Here is a 23,472-nt window from a genome sequence, read left to right on the forward strand (position 1 = left end):
GAGGTTGGACCACCCTTTTTTTTCAGCCTAAGAAATGCCTGCTGTATTACAGACATGACTAGCGCAGACAGAACAATATCCTATCCCAAGTTAAACCATGAAAAGCCAAGCAGCGTCAGGAAGTTTAGATGCTCTGCAGCACAGAACCTCCCTGAGTGGGATGAAGCACTGAACATCCAAAATACCCTGACCCATTTAGCAGTGGGCCCATACTTTCTTTTGCTTTCCCTTTGCTGCTGATGTACTTGTAGAAGCTGTTCCTGTTGCCACCAGATTCAGTTCCAGGTGGGCTTTGGCTTCCCTAATCCCATGCCTATGTGCTTGAGCCATGTCTCTATAGTCCTCCTCCACCACCTGCCCTTGCTTCCACCTCTTGTACACCTCCTTTTCACATATGAGCTCAGTTAGAGCCCCCAACAAGGCCACATAGGCCTCCTGGCACCTTCGCTTGACTCCTTGTTCACCAGGTGGACTTTTGAAAGTTCACCGGCTCTCCTTGGCGTCTTGCCTCTGGAGGGCCATGTCCCATAGAAACACCTTCAAGACATTCACCTGGGCAAGGAGCAACCTAATCTCGAGGGGTCAATTAAAGCCCTGACGTGAGATTCAAAGCAGGTGCCAGCAACTCATTATCCACAAGTATCTGCCCTCTACCATATTCCCAGCCTCAATAGCCTCCTGTGCCAATGACTTCTACAATCTAATTTCAGTCCATGCAGGTAAGTCTTCTCTTCCATTAGTCTCCTTTATCATTTCTGGCTGTGCAGGATTTAGGAAATGGAGAAAAGGATTTTCTAAATTAATTATTTAGCCAATTCATAATTATTTATAAACATTTATTTCATAATTCATAACTATTTATAAACATTTCCCCACAGTGGAATGTGTTCTTTAATGAAGAGAATGCCCAGGAACTGGCAAGGCCAGAGTTTTGGCTGGCCCAGAGTTTCACATATTCTAAATAAATTGGGGGAAGCATGACTGGAGAGGCCATTAGGTCAAACAGCTCCAGATCAAGTGACTAAAAAACGAGGAGATCCAACATAAAAGTTTAAAAACCAAGCAGTTTTAAACAGTACAAAAGCAGTTAAACAGTACAAAGCAAAGAAATGGGAACATCTTGGCTCAGCATCATTCCCTTGTGTGCATGTCCCAGAGCAGCCTCTCTCTCTGAAGACAGTGCTTGTCAAGTAAAAATGCAAGCCGGGCAAGACACAGAATGGGATAGAACACTGCCATTGGGCAACTAAAGAAAATAGATCAATTCTATAAAATGTCATTATCATTATCTCTGACAAGACCTAGAGCAAGCCCAGGCTCTCTGCTTAACTCACTTTGATAAGCAGAATGTGGCAAATGATGGGAAAACTACAATTTCCTCAAACAAACAGCTCCCTGGGTTCATTGCCAGGGATTACAACATGTACCTCAGATCTAGCCTGGTTTTGTTTGCCTTCAGCCTCCAGCTCCTGCATCTCAGCCTTGCAAGTGTGGCTCAGCCCCCCAACTCCCCTTAGCACCCTTGAGGAGGGCTGGCACAGTGAGGATACAGACAGCTTGTCCAGATCCTGACAGAAGCCAGGCGCCCTCTTGCAGATGCCCGTGCATCTCCCTGTGGTCCCACAGGTGACAGTGGGTGCCCTTGCTGTGAATTGCAATTCACTGCATTGGGAGGATGCGCTGCCACGTCAGCAGACACCACTGGAGGTCAGTATGAGCCAGCACCGCTGTGCGGTGGGATAGAGATGGGGATCTGTGAGAGAATGAACTGAAATCAAACTCCACCGTCCATTGTCTCAAAGATTAGTATGAGAAGCTGAGACGGGATTCCACCGACCATTGTCTCAGAGATGGGTGGGAGGACTTGAGGTAAGACCCCAATGTCGATTGCCTGAGAGATGGGTGGGAGGAGCTGAGATAAGATTCTTCCATCTATTATCTCAGGATTGGTGTGAGGAATTGCTGCCCATTATCCCAAGAATTGCCACAGACACGTGCAGTTGAACAGCTGGCTGCAAGGCCAGCGAAAACTAGTCCACCAGGAACGTGACATTAAGAACAGAGGTACTCCCCCCAACTCATAATAAAAGGGGGAAAAGGTAATAGTCAGGAAAGACATCGCCACGAGGACACCCTCCTTGGGACATCCTCTGTGCAGACACCCTTCATGAGGACAACTCCACAAGGACACCTCCATGAGGACACCCACCTCCGACAACTACTACGGACTCTTGAGGACACTCTGCTCCGATACTGACTATGGACCCCCGGGACAGTGTTGGATCCACGGTGGTCACTCTCTGCACCCTGAATTCTTGCTTCATTTCTATCTTTTTCTGATCTGTCCCATCACTATCTCCTTTTTTTTACAGTAATTTCCTTTTTTATAATAATTGTCTTTTTGTAATAAACCAACTGATTGATTGTGGTACTTGACCTCATTTGCATCCTAATTTCACTCTTGGGATCACGAACAAAACAGGTCCAACACTGGGGTTTTCTCCAGTCAGTCTGTGACAGGATCCTACTGCCATGCCTATATTGGGGTCCCTTTTTGGTCTCGCCAATCCCTCTTAGAATCATAGAATCAACGAGGTTGGAAAAGACCTTTAAGATCATCAAGTCCAACCATTTCCCTGGCACTGCCAAGGCCATCACTAACCCATGGCACTGAGGGCCTTGTCTACACGGTGTGTGAACACTTGCAGTGACGGTCGCTCCAGCACTGCCCTGGGCAGCCTGTTTCAATGCCTGAGCTCCCTCTGGGGAAGAAATTGTTCCTCATCTCCCGTCTAAACCTCCCCTTGCGCAGCTTGAGGCCGTTTCCTCTGGTCCTATCACTCATTACTTGGGAGAAGAGACCGACCCTACATCACTACATCCTCCTTTCAGGCAGTTGGAGAGAGCGATAAGGTCCCCCTGAGCCTTCTCCTCTCCAGGCTATACCCCCCCAGGTCCCTCAGCCGTTCCTCGTCACACTTGTGCTCCAGGCCCTGCACCAGCTCCGGTGCCCTTCTCTGGCCCCGCTCCAGCACCTCAATGTCTCTCTTGTAGTGAGGGGCCCAGAACTGACACAGGATTTGAGGTGTGGCCTCACCAGTGCCCAGTGCAGGGGGACAATCACTGCCCTGGCCCTGCTGCCACACTGGTGCTGAGCCAGGCCAGGATGCTGGTGGCTTCTTGGCTGCCTGGGCACAAGCTGCTCATGTTCAGCTCCATCAACCAGCACCCCCAGGTCCTTTTCCACCAAGCAGCTTTCCAGCTACTCTTCCCCAAGCCTGGAGCATGTCTTGAGGCAGCTCCGGATGCAGGAGCAAGCAGCTGGGTGTCCCTTTCCTGACTATTGCTGTTGTGGGGTGGATGCACACAAACACATGCAGACACGTGCGCACACACACACACGGTTTTCATGCATGGTTAGGGTGCTCACAACAGAAAACGATGCTCTGGCTCCGTAATGGGCAGGATCAGGCTCCAAACCTCCTGCTGGACTCACTGCGCTGAATCAGTGACCACAAAGTACTTAGGGGCAAGGTCCCTCCATGAGCAACAAGGGCCAAAAAATCCACCACAGTCACACTATGCTTCAGCAAAAGCACTACAGAAAAGGAGAAATATGGTTAGCAAAAAGGAGCAACAAATTAAATCCTTAGAGGTGGCATGGAGAACACCAGAAAAAACCACACTGGGTACGTGGTCTGTTAGGAAAGGTGTGAGAAGGGGTGCAAGGAAGCTGGTACAGCTCAACGGGGAAGAAATATATTGTTGCACAGTGGGCTAAGAAGGCATGATTCAGAAGAGAAGAAGAGAAGCTGTGGCTGCCCCATCCCTGGCAGTGTTCAAGGCCAGGTTGGACACAGGGGCTTGGAGCAACCTGCTCTAGTGGAATGTGTCCCTGCCCATGGCAGGGGGTTGGAACTGGATGGGCTTTAAGGTCTCTTCCAACCCAAACCAGTCTGTGGTTCTATGATACAAAAAGCCAGATCTGCTTCCAAACACAGAAAACAGAAAGGCTCTTCACCTCAATCAGATTAAAGGCAATAATTTCATTGGGCAGGCCAGAAACCAGTCCAAGGGTAACTGGTTAAAGGCATCAAAACTGCCACAAAATCCTTTTTGTGATGCATTAGGAGCAAGGCAGGCAGTCTGCAGGGCACTAATGCATGGAAGGAGCACTCAAAAAGGTGTTTGCAGAGAGGATTATTTGCATCAGAGGTAGCAGAGGAGGGGATTCGTTTCCATGGGGGTTCAGCCTTTCCCAGCCCTCAGGACCCCTTGAGCTCACCTTTGCCACCCTCCCAACTCCACTCTGGGGAAAGGAGCCCGTTGGGAATCCAGGGAAGGGAGGACTCACGGTGGGCTGGCAGAGCAGGAGGCGGGTATCTGCGATGTGGGCCGGGGAGTGCTGCAGCTTGGCACACACATAGATCAGGTTGGAGAAGAGCCGGTGGAAGCGCAGCTCCACCCGTGCCCCGCAGGGGAAGGTCACCAGTCTGCTCAGCAGCTCTGGAAGGGAAAGACGAGATGGGTCAGTTCCTTGGAGCATCCTGCCAACAACTCCATGCAGACCAGTGTCCCTGAGGGGCACAGGGACCCCCAACACTCTCTTCCCCCCTACCTGGTAGCCCTCCCTGCACCATGCATGGCTTACCATGGCCGTGTCCCCAGCGCTTGGCCCCTGCTCCCAAGGGACAGATAGGATCCGTCAGGGACCGGGCTTCCTTCAGAGTGTGTTTGATCTCCATCACCTGCTTCCCAGTAACCAAGGGATCCTGGCCGATGTCTGGGGAAGAGAGTTTTTAAGCGCAAAGGTCACTCCAGGTTCTTTATTTATCTCAGCAGCTTTCATACCTTACATTATCATATTCGTCCTGCTGCCAGTTTACTAAAAGCCTGCATGGGACATGGCCTGTGATTTGTTTTTTTAGGGAAGGATGACTGGCTGGCTGGCTGGGATGGGGTGACTGCTATCAGTTCTCACCTGTGCTAATGAAGCAAATGGTTTCTAGCTCATCCCTTACCTTCTAGCACATCCTCCAGCATATGTGTAACCTTCTTCTCTTGCAGAATATGTTTCTTCAGGTATTTCATGAAGATCCCAGAGCTGAACTCCCCATCCTGCAACTCATAGGCTTCTGCATCTTCACTCCTGGAAGAGTAAGGAATTGTCCTCACATTTCTGCAAGGGGCATAAAGCCCTAGCGTGAGGCAGGGCTTGCTGACTCCATCCAGATTCTGTTGGCTGATTCTAACTTGGCTTCTCAAGCAATGACACGAAGTGCTTGGTTTTGGCCCAGGAGAGGGTGGGAAGGACACAGGATGGAAAAAAAGCAGTGGACAGGGACGGGAGAGGACAGTAAAGCCTCTTTTGCCAACCTAGGCAAGTGACAGTAGTTGAAAAGCCAGCAGAACTAGCACTAGAGCAGTAAGCAACACTGATCACCTCAAGAGGCTTTAGGTGATCTCCTCATAGCACATGCACCTTGGGCATCAGACTCAGGCCTGCAAGGACAGATGTCAGGAGCTGATGCCACCTTCATGCATAACCTGTAACTGATGCACAGGCTGCCACTAGTGATGACAGGAAGAAGGATAGAATTGGCTGAACAGCAAATGCTAGAGGTGGAAGGTGAGAGCCAGAGGAAACATCAGAAAAGCCCTCTCAAGTATTCAAAGCCATCATGCATGAAAGGATGTGAGAAGATGTGGCTGTGCCAGCATTTGGTCCTGTGTCATGGCGTGGGCTTGCCAAACTACATTTGCCACTACTTACGTGGCATATCCATAAACAGTGTTGCCCCAGGGCTCCAGTGGCTGTACCTGTGAAAGGGCACACTCTGAGTTGTACCTGGAAGAGGAGACAAAGGCACTAGTCAGTGTCAAGGACATCCATCAGCATGTGCCTGGAGCGGACAGAGCCCCTAAGCTCCACCAAGTCCATCTCCTACAGATGGCAATAAGATCAACCCACAGAGAACACAAACCATGGGGAAGTGAGTAGATAGGGTCAGCTTTGACCTATCTGCACTGGTGAGCTGCTCCCTGCCCAGCAAGCGAGCCTGGGCTGTGGGTACAACCATGCCTCCTCCTTCCTGAGGCTGGTTTGTAACAAGCCCAGGCAGCACAACAGTGCAGAGAACACAGAGGTTCACTGTTGCCCAAGGGACAACTGTCCATAAAGAAGTCAGAGGTGTGCACATTGCATGGCTACAGCTCAACCACCTGTCCTGGGGGTCTGGGGTGCCCCACAGTTCTCTTCCAGACCATGCACACACCTTCTGCCCCAGAAAACCAAAGCACACTACGGCTGGTGCACCTCCAGATCTCACTGAGTGATGGGATCAGGATGCACACCCAGGTCTCAAAACCCAAACTTGGCTCCGGAACACTCGTCTAGATGCAGCTCAATGAGCACAGACCTTGTTATTTCCAAAATGAGGTAGATGTGGATGATGGTTCTGGTTTCCACCAAAAAAGATATTATGGTTGCATGTAATGGACAAGCCTTGCCCACCTGACTGCAGCCAGACTGAACAGAATGGGGACTGGCTGCCTCCAGTTTACACCAGTAACTTGGAACTGTTCCCAGTCACACGAGGATAAGAGCCAGGCACAGAGGTGGCATTATTCTCTGTTATTCAATTCCAGCACAGTTTCCTGGGGCTGAAGCTGCCATGCTAAGGCGAGCAGAAGGGATGGTTGTGTTGCCAGCAGTCAGCAAGTTACCAGTTCTGGTGGTGCAGTCTGGTGATGTTTAATGGCAGCATTCATCTGGCTTGTGTAAGTTCTCTAAAGATGATCAGAAGAGAAAATGTGGGAAAGGAGATATGCTTCTAAATATGAACACTGAGCAGAGAGATTTATCTGCTCCTCAGCTGCTCCTAAATGAATGCAGAAATCTGGGATTCCAGGTCCAAGGATCATGGGATCCCAAAATAAGCTGAGCTCCTGTTGTTCCCATGTTGAGGACATCTACGCAAAGCTGCTGGCACGAGCTGATGCAAACCTTTTGTGATGGCACCAGCAGGCACCCATGGCTCCAGCGAGGCCAGCTAGTGCCTGCAGCAGAAATGCTGGCTGCGATCCCATCCAGCAAAAAGCGAGCTTCAGTAGTGGCATTTCCAGACTGTAACCCTGACAGCGGAGAAGGTGGCAGCGTCCCTCCTGCTCCAGATCCAAAACCGGTCTCGGTTACACAGCGCATCCCATGCAATCTGTTTCTGATCTGCATCCCAGATAGGAAATGGTGTCCTCCTTCTGTCCTAAGTGGCCTATGCTAGAAACCCTCGTAAATCGGGGAATTCCTAGAAGAGGCAATCGCATCCACCCAAAATCAGCATATAAATGTATGAGGCTACACACAGGCTCCATGTTCCTAGTTCCTCCTCTGCTGAAGCTGACCATCTGCTACGACTTGGCAAAGGGGGATGTGTTTCTCATCGCCTTGGCATTTCTGATGCCAACATATGGGATGGAGAGATATTCTGGGTGAGATCCTCTTAGCACAGACACAGCTCCTCCCAGTTCATGCACAGCTGAGTGGACTGTCAACAGACTTGCAGCACCAGTCCAACTAAAAGGGCTTTGGAAAAGGAGGCCCCAGGAGCCTTGTTTTACAGAGCGGTGTAAACACATGCAGCTATGAAATCCAAATGCTTCACTGAGCTGAAATAGCAACTTCCCAAGAAAAATGAGCTCAGGAAAGAGCTTTTACAGCAATCACCATGAGCCTGGCAATAACACCTACTGCACTGGGTGCTGTGCTTGCTGTGGGGAAGGGGAGGGAAGAAGTATGAAGCTTAGAGGAGGAAAAACAGCCACACAACAATGCCTAAATGTCACAGCAGATCTCACACTGCATCCTTTTCCCAACATGCCATTAAGGCTCCACTGAGCACAGAAACCACTGGCAACACCAAGAAAAGAGACATGAGCTCAAAAGCTATTTCATAGATGGTCGCTGTTTGTGTTAGCAAGCCCTGTGCAGCCTCCGTGTCACCACACCGCCTCTCCATCACACACTGCCCTCACATTGGCTACCAGCATCCCAGAGGCATACTAGCCCAGCTCCACCAGTGCATCCAGGAAAGCTAAGTGCTCCTGCTTGGCTGCAAGACATCCCCTGCCTGGTATCATGCTGGGGAGAGCAGCAAGTTGCTGCTATGTGTGCCACGGTGGCACTTGATAGTGCAGGGAAGCAACACGCTCTCAGCAGCAGTGGCGAGCAAGAAGGGAGAAAGGGGATGCTTCACTGTGGAGCTTTCAGGGCAGATATAAAAGGACATCAACCTCCAGTGACAATGGCAACTCAGAGCTGTGGCAGCAGGGTGAGTCCCAGCGCAGCCAGCGTGTAAGCTATTCAAAGTGAGCATTCCCACCTCTCCAGCTAAAAGGCATCTAATATTTCACAACTTTCCAGGGGCTGGCAGCTCTTTTCGGGCAATGGTATAAAAATCCCTGTCATCTTTATGGTTCTTAGTGCAGGAATCACAGAAGGAAGAGAGAAACTTCTGCATTTGATCTCCAGGTCTTTTCTGACTTGTAAATCTGCCTCAGGAAACTGAAATAAGTGGACTAATAACAGCTTCTACTGGAATAGTCCACCTACGTCTGCTGAAAATGGACAAGTAGTAATTTCCTGCAGTCCAGAAGCTGCAGGGTAGAGATCTGGTGGCCAAGGGAGGATGATGAACTTCCCACAGACAGAGGAAAAATGCTGATCTCAGAGGAAAAATGCAGCAGCCTGGGTCCCACGTTACAACATGCGCACTTCAGAAGCATGTAAGGCCAGTAAAAACCAAGTACCATGGCTTAAAATATTTACCCCATCATGTTGCACTCTTTTCACTGAGATGTTAACTTAAACGGAGCCAGGAGAAGAGAGCCTGAGCATGTGGGCAACATGCACCATGAAAGCATGAGGTCAACAAGATGCTGTTACAGCCTGCCAGGTCGGGTGGTTCAGTGCAGGGGGTTGAAGCACAAAAAGCCAAACGCTATGCTAAGTTTCAGCCAACAATTTGTGTAAGGGTAGACCCATCCCTCCACAGGCTTTAGACGACTTGCCTGTATTTGCTTTTTCACCCCCCAAAATCATAGGAGGGTCTCCACCCCTTTCTCTCAGGCAACATCTGATGCTTTCTGCATCTGGAAAGACTGGTCTTCCCAGGACATCCTGCAAGACCTGACAGTCTTGCTGATTTTACAGCCCGATAAACTGTGGTCAGTAGCACAACAGAGGATGTGGTCCCAGCAATCCAAGGGATCATCCCATGCGGTTGTGTAGAAGCCCATGCTGAAGTGGGGACTGTCTTCCCTGACCCCTCACAATGCCATGCTCTGCCCATTGCAGGTGAGGAAGGGGGAAAAACACCCTACCATTTCCTGCAGGTGTCCAGCAGGATGAGATTCAAGGCCGTCTGCTGCTGCTGCATCCTCTGGAGGATCCTCTGCACACTGATGCAGTTCTCAGGGGCGTAGGGCTGTGGAGCATCAACTGGGACCATGTAGTTCCTCCCCAGATGTTCATACCCGTGCCCAGCATAGTAGAATATAGCTGATAAGAAGCAGAGGAGAGGATGAGCCATGGTGTGAACCTGCAGGTCTGTAACCAGCTCTGCACAGCCATGTCCCATCTCCTGTCCTGAATGGATACTGCTGCAGAGTGCTCCTATGAAACTGGACCTGCGCTGGCCTCACAATTTTGACTTTTCCTAGTCTGTTCCCTTCAGCAGAGATAGAAGCAGCCCTGAGAGGCTCTCCTGCACTTGTGGTCTTCAGCACCATCTGTCATGAGACCCCAAAGTCACTGGGTTTACTCCTTTCCATATCCATTTGTGCTACAACACCCAAACTCAGTATCTAGGTAGCACTGGGGGGAAAACCAAAGAAAGAATCCAAATAGGAGGAGAAATGCAGTAAATGGGGAAGGATAATAGTAAGTTTGAGGATGGTAGGAAGTTTTTTCCTTCAAAAGGTGAACTTTGATTGGTAATTCCCCCACTGATAATCATCAGAAAGGTGTGGACTGAAGAGAACTTCATGTTCTCAAGAATGCCAGGCTGAATGCCACCTTTGTACAAAGTCTTGGTTAATCATCATCTCTTGGCAAGAATCATAGAATAACAAAGTATTTTATCATTATGAAATATACATTAACAGCCTTTTAAATAAGACATTTGTCAGCTTCCTAGTTTTGGAAAAGAGACTAGCAATGGATTAGGTGATGGGAAACACTCTCCAAATTTCAAAGGTCTGCCTGTATTTACTCACCTATATTATAAGCTGGTGAAAAATTAGACAGAGATGTATTCTCCAGATGTCCAGAACACATGGACCACATGCTTCAACAACCTCAGACCGGATACCAGCCCTATAAGGCTGATGAGGAGTCAGATTTATCCAGGTATTGGTGGAAAGACCAATACGCAACAAGAATTTTGGTTGTGAGTTTTACTCTTAAGCACGTGACACTTCAAAAAGGTTTCTACCTTCACAAGAGATGGCAACACGGGCACATCCAGCTTGGAAAGCCAGCACTGAGGAGCTTGGCACAGTCCAAGCTGGTGCTTCTCTCCAACCCATGTGTTTGGCGAAGGGCTTTCCTGCTGCACAGGGATTCCTGTATGGGCTACAGCCTCTTGAAAGGAAGCTGTCTAGTGGCCAACTACCCCTTCACAGCACTGACGCCACTGCTTGGGGATGCTGGTGAAAGCCAACCTGGGGAACTGAAACAGGTTAAAAATAGCTCTGTGAGGCGACGCAAACTACCACAACTGAGGGACAGTGAAGAATGAGAGGTCAGAAATGGGAACAAGTGGCTAAGAGGCAAATTCCTCAGGAGAAATTCCTCAGTCAGATTTGCTGCCAAAGCCCAAACTTCACCGAGTAACCTCTCCTCTCTTTTCCCTCCACAATTCCTGTCTTGGTAGTTCACAGGACACTCGCTTTGATCTTTGACGCTGCAAGGGATGCAGTGAATGGGGCAGGAGCTGAATGACTGAAAGCATGATCTCATTGCATGGAGGATGGAAAGCATGACCGTATAGTAAAAAAGGCCTCAAGTCATCTTTGGTTTCTATTCTCAGGGGATGATGGAAAGTTACTCAAATGGCTGTCTTAACAGGTGCCCACAGGGTTTGGGTTCCTCTTCTTGTGGATCACCAGCCAGAAGGAGCGGGCTCTGATTTGCAGAAGTTTTATATTTTCAGAGCTTGCAAATCAAAGTCACAAAAACCCCTCCTGAGACTATAAAAGTATAAAACAGGAACTCTTCTGCAAAAATCAGATGCAGGCACTTCAGGTTTGGCCCCTCAAGTTATCGAGCAAGGGAGGTGTATGTACGTGCAAGGGAGGTGATGACATCCATTACCAGGCAGCATCACTGATACTTGGTAAAAAAAAACATATTATTGAAAAACCCACAAAGAATGATCAATCATTAAACCTTGTAACTTTTGAAGCCTTGTTGTGCACCCTGAACGTACTGCCAAGTGCTCCCCACACTACATAAACCACAAAGATTCACATTCAAATCAAGACATGAGTTTCACATCAGCTGAGCAACTCTGCAAACCTCTCCTGGACCTCATCTCTCCTTCTGAACAGGAAAGTCAATGATTGGCCTAGAGAAGGAAAGGTTTTTTTATTCCATGCTAATATTTCAATGCTCTTCGCACATCTCGTGGGTCAAATCTGCTGATCAGGGACAAGCTTCCAAGTACTAAATTAAAAAGGGGAAGCTCCAGGCACTACGTATAAAACAGGAAGTGTCAGCATGCAGATTAATTAAGGCATGACAGCATATTCCTAGTATTTCACTCACAGCTTTCTTCTCTCATTGCACTTCTTTGACTTGGGACTTTTTAGGACCTCAAAATAACATCCAGGGGGATTCCTTGTTTGCCTGAAGGCTGCATGATTAGATCGCTCAATGTTTGAGGCCTTCAAAAATCCTCTGCAGCACTTCCAAGAGGAGATTTGGAGGAAAACCAGTCAGACGAGCCACTATGTCCATACAGTGAGTTAGAGAAGCCTGTGGATCACCTTAAACGCACAGCTAAACAATATTCCTGTGCCTGAAAACTAAACCAGCTTTTGGTCTGGGCTTGAGAAATCCAAGAACAGGTTCAATAATAATGACAAAATCCTGCACTGAGGCAGATAAATCCAGGGAGCATTTGGCTGGGGCTGAGTACTGCTTGAGCAGCAAGCCTATAGATAAGGGCCTGGAGTCACAGTGGACACCATCTTCATGCTGAAGATGAGCCAGTGTTGACTGGGGCCAGGGCTATGCTAGCAGATGCAGGATCGCCAGAGAAGCTGTCACCACTCTCTTTGGCCCCAGGTAGATGCTTCTTAGATCCTGTGTCCAGTTTTAGGGACTTCAGTTCAAGAGGAGTCTTGAAAAGGAGAAGCTGGAAAAAGGCCAGCAGAGGCTCCCAAGATGTTGGGGTCCAGGGCCTGTGAGGAGAAGGGGAAGGAGCTGGGCTGGGCTGGAGACGTGGAGGCAGAGGAAGGTCTAACAGCTCCTGGAGGAGCAGTTACAGAGACAACAAAGCTCAACTCTCCTGTCAGAGTTGACCAAACAACATGGGACAATGAGCACCAACCCTTGGAGGGTCATGTTTGACAGGAGGAAAGACCTCCCTGGAGAGTGGTGCAGCCTGGGACAGGCACGTGGATAAACGGAGGGCTCCATGCCTCGAAGTCTTGACCTGATAAGGAGAGCTACAACCAACCCTGACCTTGTGCTGATGACTCCAAAGTCCCTTCTCACCAACCCGTGTGCAAGTGTAAACCACAAACAGGTCAGTAAGGACACGCAAGGGAGGACAGCCATCCAGAGGGCCCTGCCATTCTAGGAAGGACAGGCACATCTTCAGCTCTTATCAGCATCCTGAAGCTAAATAAAACTCTAGAAGTAACAACAAGCACCATGCTCAAACACTAATCCATGTGGCTATGTCCTCTCTTCTGATTTGCTCCAGCAAAAAGATGTATGAATGCCCCAGCTGGAGTTAAATCTCAGAAGACAGCCAGCCTCACTCTTTGAGCATGCTGAGAGGCGTCTGTGTTAGACCAGAGCCTCTCACTTCAGCCCAGTGACAGTCTTTCACCAGTCAGCCCTCTCCTCCCAGCTCCCTGCTTCACTTGAATGTCTGAACAAAGCTCTCCTCACTTCAGCTTTGGTGGTTGCTACACAGCAGATGGCACCTCCAGGTTCCTTGAACAAATAAAAACTGGTAGAAGCACTGGAATGCCTCTGTGCGGGTGCTTGTCCAACATACATACACGGACATTCAGGACTGGCTATCACATGTGCCCCTGGGGGGCTTCTTAGTTTTAACAGGCTGCCTAGGTTGTTTCTGAAGCTGCTCTCTCACCACGATCTGTCCTGCATACGAGTACGTGAACCCTAAACCTCTCAGTCAGTTCTTGACGTTTATCCTGGAGTTAGTGCTTTGAAAAATACATAGAGCTTAGGAGCCGTTTGCTTTTTCCTAATGTGTGTTTTTATTAATAAGACAAGTTAATTTAAGTGATTTGTACTTCACCTGGTTCTTTACATTTTATGGAAGGAAAACAGCTGAAGAAACGCTGGAAAAAGCATCACAGTGAGAGGCACTACACTTCAGATGGAGAAACCCAGGGGCAACCAGCAGGCAGACTGACCCAATGCCCCACCATTAAGTCTGGATGCCACCAATTACAGCAAGACTCCTCAATTCAATCATGCTGCTGGATGAGCCTGCGCTGGGGTTCACTGCCTCCAAATAATAGAAGACCATTCAGCTTAGAAAGCTGTAAAGAAAACCACCATCCAAAGAAAACCACTTGCAGGCTATGCCTAGCAAACACTTGAGGCTTCAAGGTTCACTAACCCAGCTGTTAGTGTTTTTCCTGCCAGCGGACAAAATCAGTTTTCCAGGAAGGTTCAGTGGCCACAAATGCAGAAAAGCACTAGAAGTTTAAATAGGGCATGACAGCATGAAAGGTTTGCCATTTCCAAATAGTTTTTCTGTCCAATGCTTATGAAAACAAGCAAAGCGCCATGGATAAAATGCTATTCAGTCCTCATGGAACATGAGTAGAGAGTAGGAATGGCAGTGCCATGGGAAAAGCAGAGAAGCCCGCCAGGGATGTCTCTGGCCTGGGAGAGGAGGTAAAGCCCAAGGTACAAATGGATTTCAGAGAGCAACCACAAGAGGAAGCTGCAAGTTAAGTCATAGAAATATGTTGTCATCAGGTGATGTGCTCAGCTGGAGTGGTGACAACCATGTTCTGCCCTTCCCCACCAGCTCAGCCTCCTGGGGTGAGTCAGTGCTTCCCGGAACAAGGTGGCTTTGCAGCACTTCACTCAGGGCTGCGTCCTTGTCCACTGCAAAACCTCCAAACCTCCTGCTGAGCATGGGGCTGGAATTGTCCCATACTAACTTTCACTTAGTGCCCTGCTATGCCATGCAACTGGGAAGGCGGTGAAGATAAGCCTTGCATGTCAGTTTGGAAGCAAAAACAACCCCACACCTGCAAGGTGTTTTCAGGGTATCTGTCAGGTTGAGAGAACCTCAGAAACACCGAAGAAGCTACTTTCACCACCAAATCTGAACACCTGCTTTAAGACTCACAAGATCTGCTAGTTGGTTTCCTGTTTGAGGAACGCTTCCTGCTGAGAACAGCGTGCTATAAGCTCAGAGCCCAACCTCAAAGCCATCTGCAGCTGGGAATGCTCTTCTGAAAAAAAGGTGGTCAGAGGCCCAAATGAGACCATCAGGAAGGAGAAACAGGGAAATCATTGTCAGCTGTAGCAGTCACCACTCAAAAGGAGCTCCCCCTCTCACAAAGGAGAGTGGTGGGGGCAGTTGATAGTTAATCTCGATTTTATCATCTAAGGCAAAATCTTTAGATTCTCCTCCGCATCCCTCCGGGAGCGGGGAGAGGAAGAAGCGGGGGAGTGAGTTACCGGCTGGGCTTAAACCACGACACTTCTCCCATTCATCATCAGAAGCTCTGGATTCCCTAAAAGCCTGGCATCACTGCAGACTGTGCTGCAGGTCTCCCTTACCCCCATATCCCCCAAAGGAAAGTTCAATTTCTTCTTCTTTAATTCAACAGCTGTTCAGAAAATTGCCAAATACCTGTTCCTCCCTGTCCTCAACCGCTGCTGCCTGCACATCAGCTGCTGCCTGCTCAGCACTGGCAGGCACTGGGCTGGCTTTGTCTTACCATAGACTCCTTTCCCGAGAAGCTCCAGGAACCGACTGACTGCTGCCTCCATTTCAGTCTTGTTCAGATCCAGAAGGGAGACAACCTGGAAGCCCAGCTGCTCCAGAAGGAGGCTCAGCTCAAACACATCCGTGACGGGAGCCATGAGGTTGGGATGATGCTGGTAGTGGTTGTTGCCCACTAAAAGTGCTATCTTGCCTGTAGCTAAAAGAAATACCAAGTGACAAAGCTGTAAACACTCAGCAGGAGGCAAGGTCTAACCTCCTTCTGTTGGAGTCAGGATAAGAGAAATCTTTTCTTACATCTAGGCAGGAAGGATAGCCCCTATGTTGCTACAAGCCTGAAGCACCCTGCAGAAAGCCTTTGGCTTTCTGAACACTTTCACAAAATACACAAACCATCATTTTGAAAGAAAGACTTGGAAAGTTTTCACTTGACAACCAAAATCCCAGGAGTGCAGCAGGATCCACACTACTGAGGCTATTCAGCACCTACCCTACCATGACCACAGGTCTTGCATGCCAGTGGTGCCCAGATGCAGAGCCAGGGTAAGAGTTCCTTTCCCCCTCCCGAGGCTGAAGGCAAGAAATCCCAGGCTCCTTGCTTTCATTTTATCCCCACCTTCCACTGTAGGAAAAAAAAAATTTATGGCACTCAGTAGCAGTGGGAGCAAGGAGCTTTTCCCTGCTCCAAGAGGTATTGCAAGGAAGGGAAAAGGTGTCATGTGAACACTTTTAAACTCACTTTGGTAGGCATAGATGTGAAGACTGGATTACTCATTAGGAATAATCTTACTCCACTTGTGGAGACTGAGCAGGGCTTGGGATGGGACTCATCCTGTGCCTTGCAGTTCTGATCCCAAAAGCACAGAGCCCATGACAATGTGGGCATAGAGGCTTGAAGTGATCTCTGCAGGAAAAGCACTCCTATGCCTTGTCCTCCCTTCTACCCTAGAGCCTGACTTTTAACTAAGGGAACAATTGCTCAGGAAGAAAAGATGACAGGACTCACCAAAAAACTTTTCAGAGTGACATGTACCTGGAAAAGAAGAAGAAATGATAAGCCTGTACCCAGCAACCCAGTGCCAGCTCCCACAAGCCTGAAACCTGCTCCAACATCCTCCAGCAATGCAAAGCTGGATCATACAGCACAAGCATCCACACAAGCAACACTCCTCAGGCCTGATTGCTAACCTTAAAGACATTGGTCTGGTGATTTCAGAAGGATGTATGGAATCCTGCCTGATGTGTGAAATCTTGAGCAGCTGGGAAGCAAAGCTTGGAGAAGGGGCAGGCCAGAGGAAAGAGAGCAGCATGGAGGAGCTTGAACCCATCAGCAGGTCTGCACTACTTACACCAGCTCTGCCTGGGCTGCCGTGCTTCCTGAGGTGGCTTGCCCACTCCCTCACTGCAGCAAAAGCAAAGGCAACACAACAACTCAAGCTCAGCATAAGCTTCAAAACAGAGAGTTCTCCCCATGAGCAGCCAGTGCAGAGGAAGCCACCTGTTTGCTTTTGATTGAGATAAAATTCCCAGAGCCTTTCCTTGCCTTTTAGCAGTTCTGGCTCAGAAAAGCCACCCTAAATGTGACTCACTTTCATGACCTCCACAAGTTTCCTTGCCCAGTCTCTTGAAATCATCATTACCCAACAGCTCCAGCTTTTCCTATTTAAATTTCAAAAAATAATCCAGCCCAGGAGAAAACCCTAAAGTTCTACAGCTCAAAAAGAAGAAATCAAGGGCATATTTTTAATTGCCTAAAACTCGGGTCTGGAAGAGTTTAGTACCCAAACCAGTATCGCTAATGCACCAGAGTTGCCTGGAAAGCCATTCATCCTTTCCTGCCTCTGACAGAGCCAACTGTTGCATGGTAAAGCTACCCAGCTGTAGCATCTTGAACCCATCCCAATCCAGTGCACCCTTCTCACTGTCTATCCTCCCTGGATGCTGTTTTGCCATCTGTGAGGAAGCAGGGAGTGTACTCTCTGGCTATACAGGGCCAATTTACACTCTGGAGCAATTTTAAAGCCAGCCTAAAAGGCAAGGATGAGAAGCTTATGGCATAGAAAAATCTCCAGATGGAGTAAAGAGCCAGAAAAGCTAGCCCATGCTATTTCTGTCTCGCAGCAGGGCAAAGGCAGAGGGCCAAAGCAGCTGCAACACACCGAAGGTGGAGCATGCCTGAGGCTCTGGGGACCCATCTTTTCCCTGTTAGTGCATGCAGCATCAGGCCCGGGCTGTGAGCCCAAAGGACCTGAACCTCCCCAGAACAACACCATCCTCTCCATCTTTATGTATCTAAGTGCATCACTTCATGTCAGAAAGGCTGTAAATGAGTTTTAGCTTAGGAGCCTGCTGCAATTTGGCCGAGAAACTACTAAACCAGCACCTTGGCAAGGCAAGAAAACTACATAGGAATCCGAGAGTGCTCAACCTGCCCTCAGGTGGGAGGTCTGTGACAGACTGCAGGACCCAGGAGCATCCCACACCATGGATCACTGGCTTTTGGGTTTTTTCTGTTACAGACGCTGCTTCCCTCACTGCGTCTGAACCCTGTTATCAAAGAATCCTATTTATCATGGTGTGACGGATGCCTGTGCCTGCTGCTCAGCAGGGCTTGTGCAGCTCTGCTGAGATCATCGCATCCAGTATATCCAGGGTGCGAAACTGCACTCTGCAGGCTCTTCCCCTGACAGCTGCCACAGCACTGCCAGGACACTCCAGTTCTGCAAAGCGTGTTGCTTCTCTACTCTGAAGTGTCACACCTTCGTCTCCCTGCAGAAGAGGTATTTTAAACCTGTGGTCTTTCTTTATGTTAATAAAAGCATGCAAGATCCATCCAAGCCAGGGGAAGACGCAAGTGTCAGAGCCACACATCCTACTTCCCCTAATCCCATGCCCTGGAGCCCAGCTTCCCCCTGCACTGATTGAGCTACAGTGTAACACGCCACCACTGGGCTCCCTGTTCACCAGCTCAGCGCTTCCAGGCGAGACCACTAAATTCCTTTCTGCCCTCCAATTACTTTTCATGCTAGAAGGTGATTTGCAGCAAAACACACGTGGGTTGGCTCTGCTCACCTATGTGAATATCCACTGCATTGGTCCAGTGCTCGCCACGGCTATTGGAGGCACAGCAGAGGTATGTGCCGGAGTCACTGACCTTTGCATGGGAGATCTAGACAGATCAAAAGTTAAATCACATTATTTATTGTGAAAGTTTACAGCCCCTGATGGTATCTGCCAAAGGCACCTGTGTTCCTGGAATGAAGTCTTTATTCTTCATTCCTTGCCTCACAAAGCTAAGGTTTCCCATGACTTCTGTCTTTTCTAGGAAGTTCAATGGCCGCAGAGGTATTCAAGGGCAGGTTGGACAGGGTCTTGAGCAAACTGAGAGGTGTCCCTGCCCATTGCAGGGGTGTTGGAACTAGCCAATCTTAAGGTCCTTTCCAACACAAACCATTCTATGATTCTACGCTAAGGTCTGCTGCTGACCCCAGCTTCTAGAGTGCAAGAATCCTCTTGCCCAATTGCTTTCCCTTCTTTCTTCAGCAGCCCCAAAACCCTGTGTCATAGCCATACTCTGCCCTAGGAGCCACATTGGGAGGATGGTGTGTGGCCAAAATCAGAAGGTTGCCTGGTTTTCCTCTTGGGTGACATTTTCTAGATTTCTGATCATAGCTCTCTTCTGGCAAGTTTTCAACTCTTATGCATCTCTCTTGACATGGGACAAGAATTGGAGCAGTACTGGCTGGTGAGGACCTCTGTGGTTCTCCAGCTCAGGCTCCTACTCAGAAAGCCACCACTGGGTCAGGTTGGCCATGACTTTCTCTAGTCAAGTACTGAAAACCTCTAAGGACAGACATCTTGTTGCCTTTCTGGCGGAAGCAGCACCACCCACCTCCAAATGAAGAACCTCTTTCTAATCCCCAGCCTGAACTTGCCTGGGAAAAGTGCAATCTGAGGCCACTGTCCCCTAATATCACCTATTACTCCTGAGAAGAGATTGGATCTCTTGTCTTCATTACCCTTCCCGTGATGGTCCACAAGGAAATCTGCCTTTCTTGCTTCAAGAAGACAGCACTGTTGCATTCAGCCAGTAACCCAAAATAAAGCCACACCTTTTGCTGTGGCCCTGACTCTTTTCTGTGAGGACTAACCACTTTTCCTTCTAGCTCTCCTGCAGGCAGGCAGCACTCCTGCAGCATCATCAGTCCACAGTCCCTGCGCTGACATACAATAGCTGTTCATGTGCCACTGTTGCAAAAAGTAACGAGACACGTGCCAAGAGCCCTTGACATAGCTATGAATCGGTTACTTCTTAGAGAAACATCCGCAGCTTTGAAAGAAGCCCATAAAACGGATTCTCTCTTCACCTGGAGTCCTTCAGTCAGCTATCAAAGCACGTGGGGTGATACATGGAGTGCTCTCCCACAGGAGGAGCAGGGAAAACTGCTGAGCATGAGGCTGCTTATAAAGGGCTGGAGAGACTGGGAGGACAGGCAACCAGACACTGCTTTCTGCTAGCATCCACCTATCACACAGATCAAAACACGCCTGAGCTTGCCAGGGAGATACGAGCCAGGCTTAAGGACTGACACTGTCATGTCCAGGATGACAATGACACAATTTTCAACAGTCTCTCCAAGGCTTCTGAGGCTCTCCCATGCCCACCATCCAGCAACGAGCTATCACCCACCTCAGCAGCCAAAGTGTTTGAACTATCCCAAGGCAACATTACCCAGAGTTTTTTTTTCTTCTGGTGTTCCAGCAGGTTTCCATTCTGGTACCACTGGTAGCTGGGGGCTGGGACCCCCATGGCAGCACACTGCAGCTGTAGCGGCTTCCCCATCTCCACTTGCTGCTCAGTGGGGTTGAGGATGATGACTGGTTCTCCTTGCCAGAGCCGAGGGGGCAGTCCTGTGAAGCAGCAACACAGAACTGGTCCTCCCTCCGCAAAGACAGAAAATAAGGGTCATTTTTTCTCCCTGTACAAGAACCTGTGTGCACTGCCAGAAAAGCAAGCTTTTCCACCCACTCCAAGAGGTGCTGTCCCACAGGATGGCTGTGACTGCAGCATCACCACTGCACCTTTCTGCTTTGGGAGCAGGGAATCCTGGAGAGCGACACCCATAATAGTAAATGACACACCAAAACCCTGCCTCCGGCTTCCCAAACCTGATGCTCGCCCTTTCCTGCCAGTGGCACGAAGTCAACGTGCTGAGATCAACCACACCTGGTGTTATTTTTGCTCAGCTTTGAAATAGCCACACTGCCTTGTCCAGTCCCTCTGCCCAACACGAACAGTCAAACATCCAGTATAACTCTAGGAAAGAGGATCAGGTACCTACAGCCGAGGTTATGAAGACCATGACAAGGAACCGAACCACCCAGAGAATGGACACAGAGGTCTGGGTTAGGCTTGCAGGCTCATGTCGCTGAAGCAATGCTTTTTTATTGTGATTTTTGAGCTGGGAGGACACACTGCCCCAGGAACTGCATAGGATCACTGCTGCAAGGGTGGGCAAAGCATAAAATGTGGAAAAGCTACAAGACATGCTCATACCTCTGGCAACACAGTGATGGACCTCCACCTTCACCCAGTCAGAGAAGATGGAATTTTTGTAGAGGTCGTTGATTCTGCAGGTGTAGAGTTGGGACTGCTGTGCAGTGATGGGCAAATCTTGCTTGGTGGCACCAGGAATCTGGCGGCAGACAGACTAAAGGGAAAACACGGGTGGTGGGCAGCAAGTCCCCTTCATTGCTGGTAGCAGAAGGCACGAGCAGGCACCTTGTAAGACCAGGAAAAGTGGAAATCCTCCCCTCCTCTAGCCACAGGGATGTGAGAGACGGAGCTTTTTCAATGCACACCCCACCCAGCGCTGTTTAACTTCTTTGTCAGCAACATGGACAGTGGGATTGAGCGCATGCTCAGCAAGTTTGCTGACGACACCAAGCTGTTGACACGCTGGAGGGAAGGGATGGGATGCAGAGAGACCCGAACAGACTTAAGAGGTGGGCCCATGTGAACCTCACGAAGTTCAACAAGGCTAAGTGCAGAGTCCTGCCCCTGGGTCGGGGCAATCCCCAGCACAAACACAGGCTGGGCAGAGACTCGACTGAGAACAGTCCTGAGGAGAACTTGAAGGTGTTAGGTGAGGAGAAGCTCCCCATAACCTGTGTGCTCATGCTGGGCTGCACCCCCAGAGCATCAGCAGCAGGTCAGGGAGGGGATCCTGCCCCTCTGCTGCGCTCTGGGGAGACCCCCCCCCTCCAGTCCTGATCCAGCTCTGGGACGACAGCACAAGAGGGACGTGGAGCTGCTGGAGTGAGCCCAGAGGAGGCCACGGAGATGCTGCGAGGGCTGGAGCAGCTCTGCTCTGGAGACAGGCTGAGAGAGTTTGGCTGGTTCAGCCTGGAGAAGAGAAGGCTCCTGAAGGGGAGAACTTAACAGCAGCTCCCAGTGCCTAATGGGGCTACAAGAAACCTGGAGAGAGGCTTTGGATAAGGGCCTGTAGGGACAGGATAAGGAGGAATGGCTTTAACCTGCCAGAGGGGAGATTAAGATGAGCTCTTAGAAGTTCTTCCCTGTGAGGGTGCTGAGATGCTGGAACAGGGTGCCCAGAGAAGCTGTGGTTGCCCCATCCCTGGCAGTGTTCAAGGCCAGCTTGGACAGGGCTTGGAGCAACCTGCTCTACTGGAAGGTGTCCCTGCCCGTGGTTGGAACTGGATGTGCTTTAAGGTCCCTTCAACCCAAAGCATTTGATGATTCTATGATACTATGAGCCGCAGAGGCCCTTGTCATGGACATGCATCCTTTCCCCCTCTCCTTGTAGCCTCCTTGTTCTCACCAGGTCAGCCCACAGAGGGCCAGTTCCATCACTGTGGGCAGAGACCCAGGCTGGTGCCACGCCAGGGCCACCTCTGTTCCTGTCATTACCTGGTGCTGACAAAACCATTGGTACTGCAGCGACGTCTGTCCCTCGGCTCTGCACCGCAGCATGAAAGAGTATCCCAAGGGGACGGAGACGGACACCGGCTGCTCCGTGATCACAATGGCTGTGGAGAAACAGTATGTGGAGGTGGAAACAACCCGGCATTCGTCAGAGACTTCCTCCCACCACTATGGGCTGCAAGAGGGGTCCCAGCACCCACTCCAGGGCGACGGGACATTTGGAAAACCAGGGATGCTCGGCCTCCCGTGCCCTGGGAATGTCACGGGGCTCTTTTGGGTCATCTCCCAGGCCCAAATGCAAGGGGGGCCCCTTTCGCGCTGCAGGGCAAAGGGGGCCACTGCTCAGGCCGCGCTGCCCGCTGGCTCCCAGGGAGCCGCTCACCTTCCTGCATCGCTTCACCGGCGGCTCCTCAGCGGCTCCGCTCCCGGCGAAGTGGCAGCGGCGGCACCCACGGCGGGCGGGTTAGGGGCCGCTCGGGGGGCGGTTCGGGCCCGGCGGCGGGGCCGCTCACCCGGCGCGGCAGCGGTCGGACACGGTGGCCTCCGAGCGGGCCGGGCTGCGGGCTTCGGCTCACCGGGCACCCCGCGCGGGGCAAGACCCCAGCCCCACACTCACCCGCCGCCGACGAAGGCACCGCCGGCCCCGCACTTCCGCGCTGCTGGGCCCGCCCCGCTCCCACAGCGGAACCGCGGGGGGCGGTGCCGAACGACGCCGGGGCTGCCTCCCAGCACGGCCCGTCCGTGCCCTGTCCCCTCGACCGGGAATGCTGCAGGAGGCTCCGCTCGCTTGGCACCACGGCTGCCCGCCCGCACCTCCCCCGGCGCGGGTGTCCTCAACCCTCCCCACGGGGATCCTCGCCCCCTTTCCTCTGGTGACCTTCTCCCCATTCTCACGAGTGTCCCCACCTCCTCCCCACGGCGCTCCTCGCCCCCACTCCCTGCGGGTGTCCTCACCTCTCCCCCTGGGGGCTGCAGCCCCAAGACTCATGGTGGAGCCGCAGCTCTCCTCCGACGGGCAGATGGAAACGCCGCTGGGCTGCTTCTGAGAAATCCCTGCCAGCTGGGCCGGGCATCACGAGGGGCTCAGGGGACGCGGCTCTGGGCCAGACCGCCTGGGGGTTGCACAAGCCCCTCTGGGACGGGGCAGAACGGGGGCGGCTGGGGATGGCCTGGTCCCACAGGGGAAACGACGCGGCAGTGAGCACCAGGACTTGTTACTGCTGCAACTGTGACTTTCATTTCCAAAGTTAGGGCAAGTAAGGTCAAACTCATTAAACCAAAACTCATAACTTTTGG

The 23,472-nt window shown here is 50.6% G+C and overlaps 1 protein-coding gene across 8 annotated transcripts in view; it reads right to left on the reverse strand.

The window, feature by feature from the left end:
* Positions 1–22,774, reverse strand: part of LOC115612529 (mucosa-associated lymphoid tissue lymphoma translocation protein 1-like) — a 38,562-nt gene extending 15,788 nt beyond the window's left edge. The window contains exons 1-13 of one of the 8 annotated variants that reach the window (XR_003993061.1): positions 22,559–22,774; positions 22,162–22,280; positions 20,788–20,941; positions 19,963–20,141; positions 18,303–18,399; positions 16,237–16,632; positions 15,226–15,429; positions 9,379–9,556; positions 5,774–5,848; positions 5,022–5,149; positions 4,652–4,783; positions 4,355–4,506; positions 3,431–3,598 (exon numbers count right to left, since the gene is read on the reverse strand). Coding sequence is in view for 6 of the 8 variants with exons in the window: in XM_030496832.1 (XP_030352692.1) it covers positions 3,587–3,598; positions 4,286–4,506; positions 4,652–4,783; positions 5,022–5,149; positions 5,774–5,848; positions 9,379–9,556; positions 15,226–15,429; positions 16,237–16,632; positions 18,303–18,399; positions 19,963–20,141; positions 20,788–20,941; positions 22,162–22,280; positions 22,559–22,568 (1,905 nt within the window). In the remaining 2 variants the exon portion in view is untranslated. Of the gene's footprint in view, positions 1–3,237; positions 3,599–4,285; positions 4,507–4,651; positions 4,784–5,021; positions 5,150–5,773; positions 5,849–9,378; positions 9,557–15,225; positions 15,430–16,236; positions 16,633–18,302; positions 18,400–19,962; positions 20,142–20,787; positions 20,942–22,161; positions 22,281–22,558 lie in introns of those variants that run through there. The other 7 variants (XR_003993060.1, XM_030496832.1, XM_030496833.1 and 4 more) reach the window with 7 other exon arrangements.
* Between the last annotated feature and the right edge of the window lie 698 nt (positions 22,775–23,472).

The sequence above is a fragment of the Strigops habroptila genome, chromosome 9 (assembly GCF_004027225.2).
Source record: "Strigops habroptila isolate Jane chromosome 9, bStrHab1.2.pri, whole genome shotgun sequence".
Lineage (NCBI taxonomy): Eukaryota > Metazoa > Chordata > Aves > Psittaciformes > Psittacidae > Strigops > Strigops habroptila.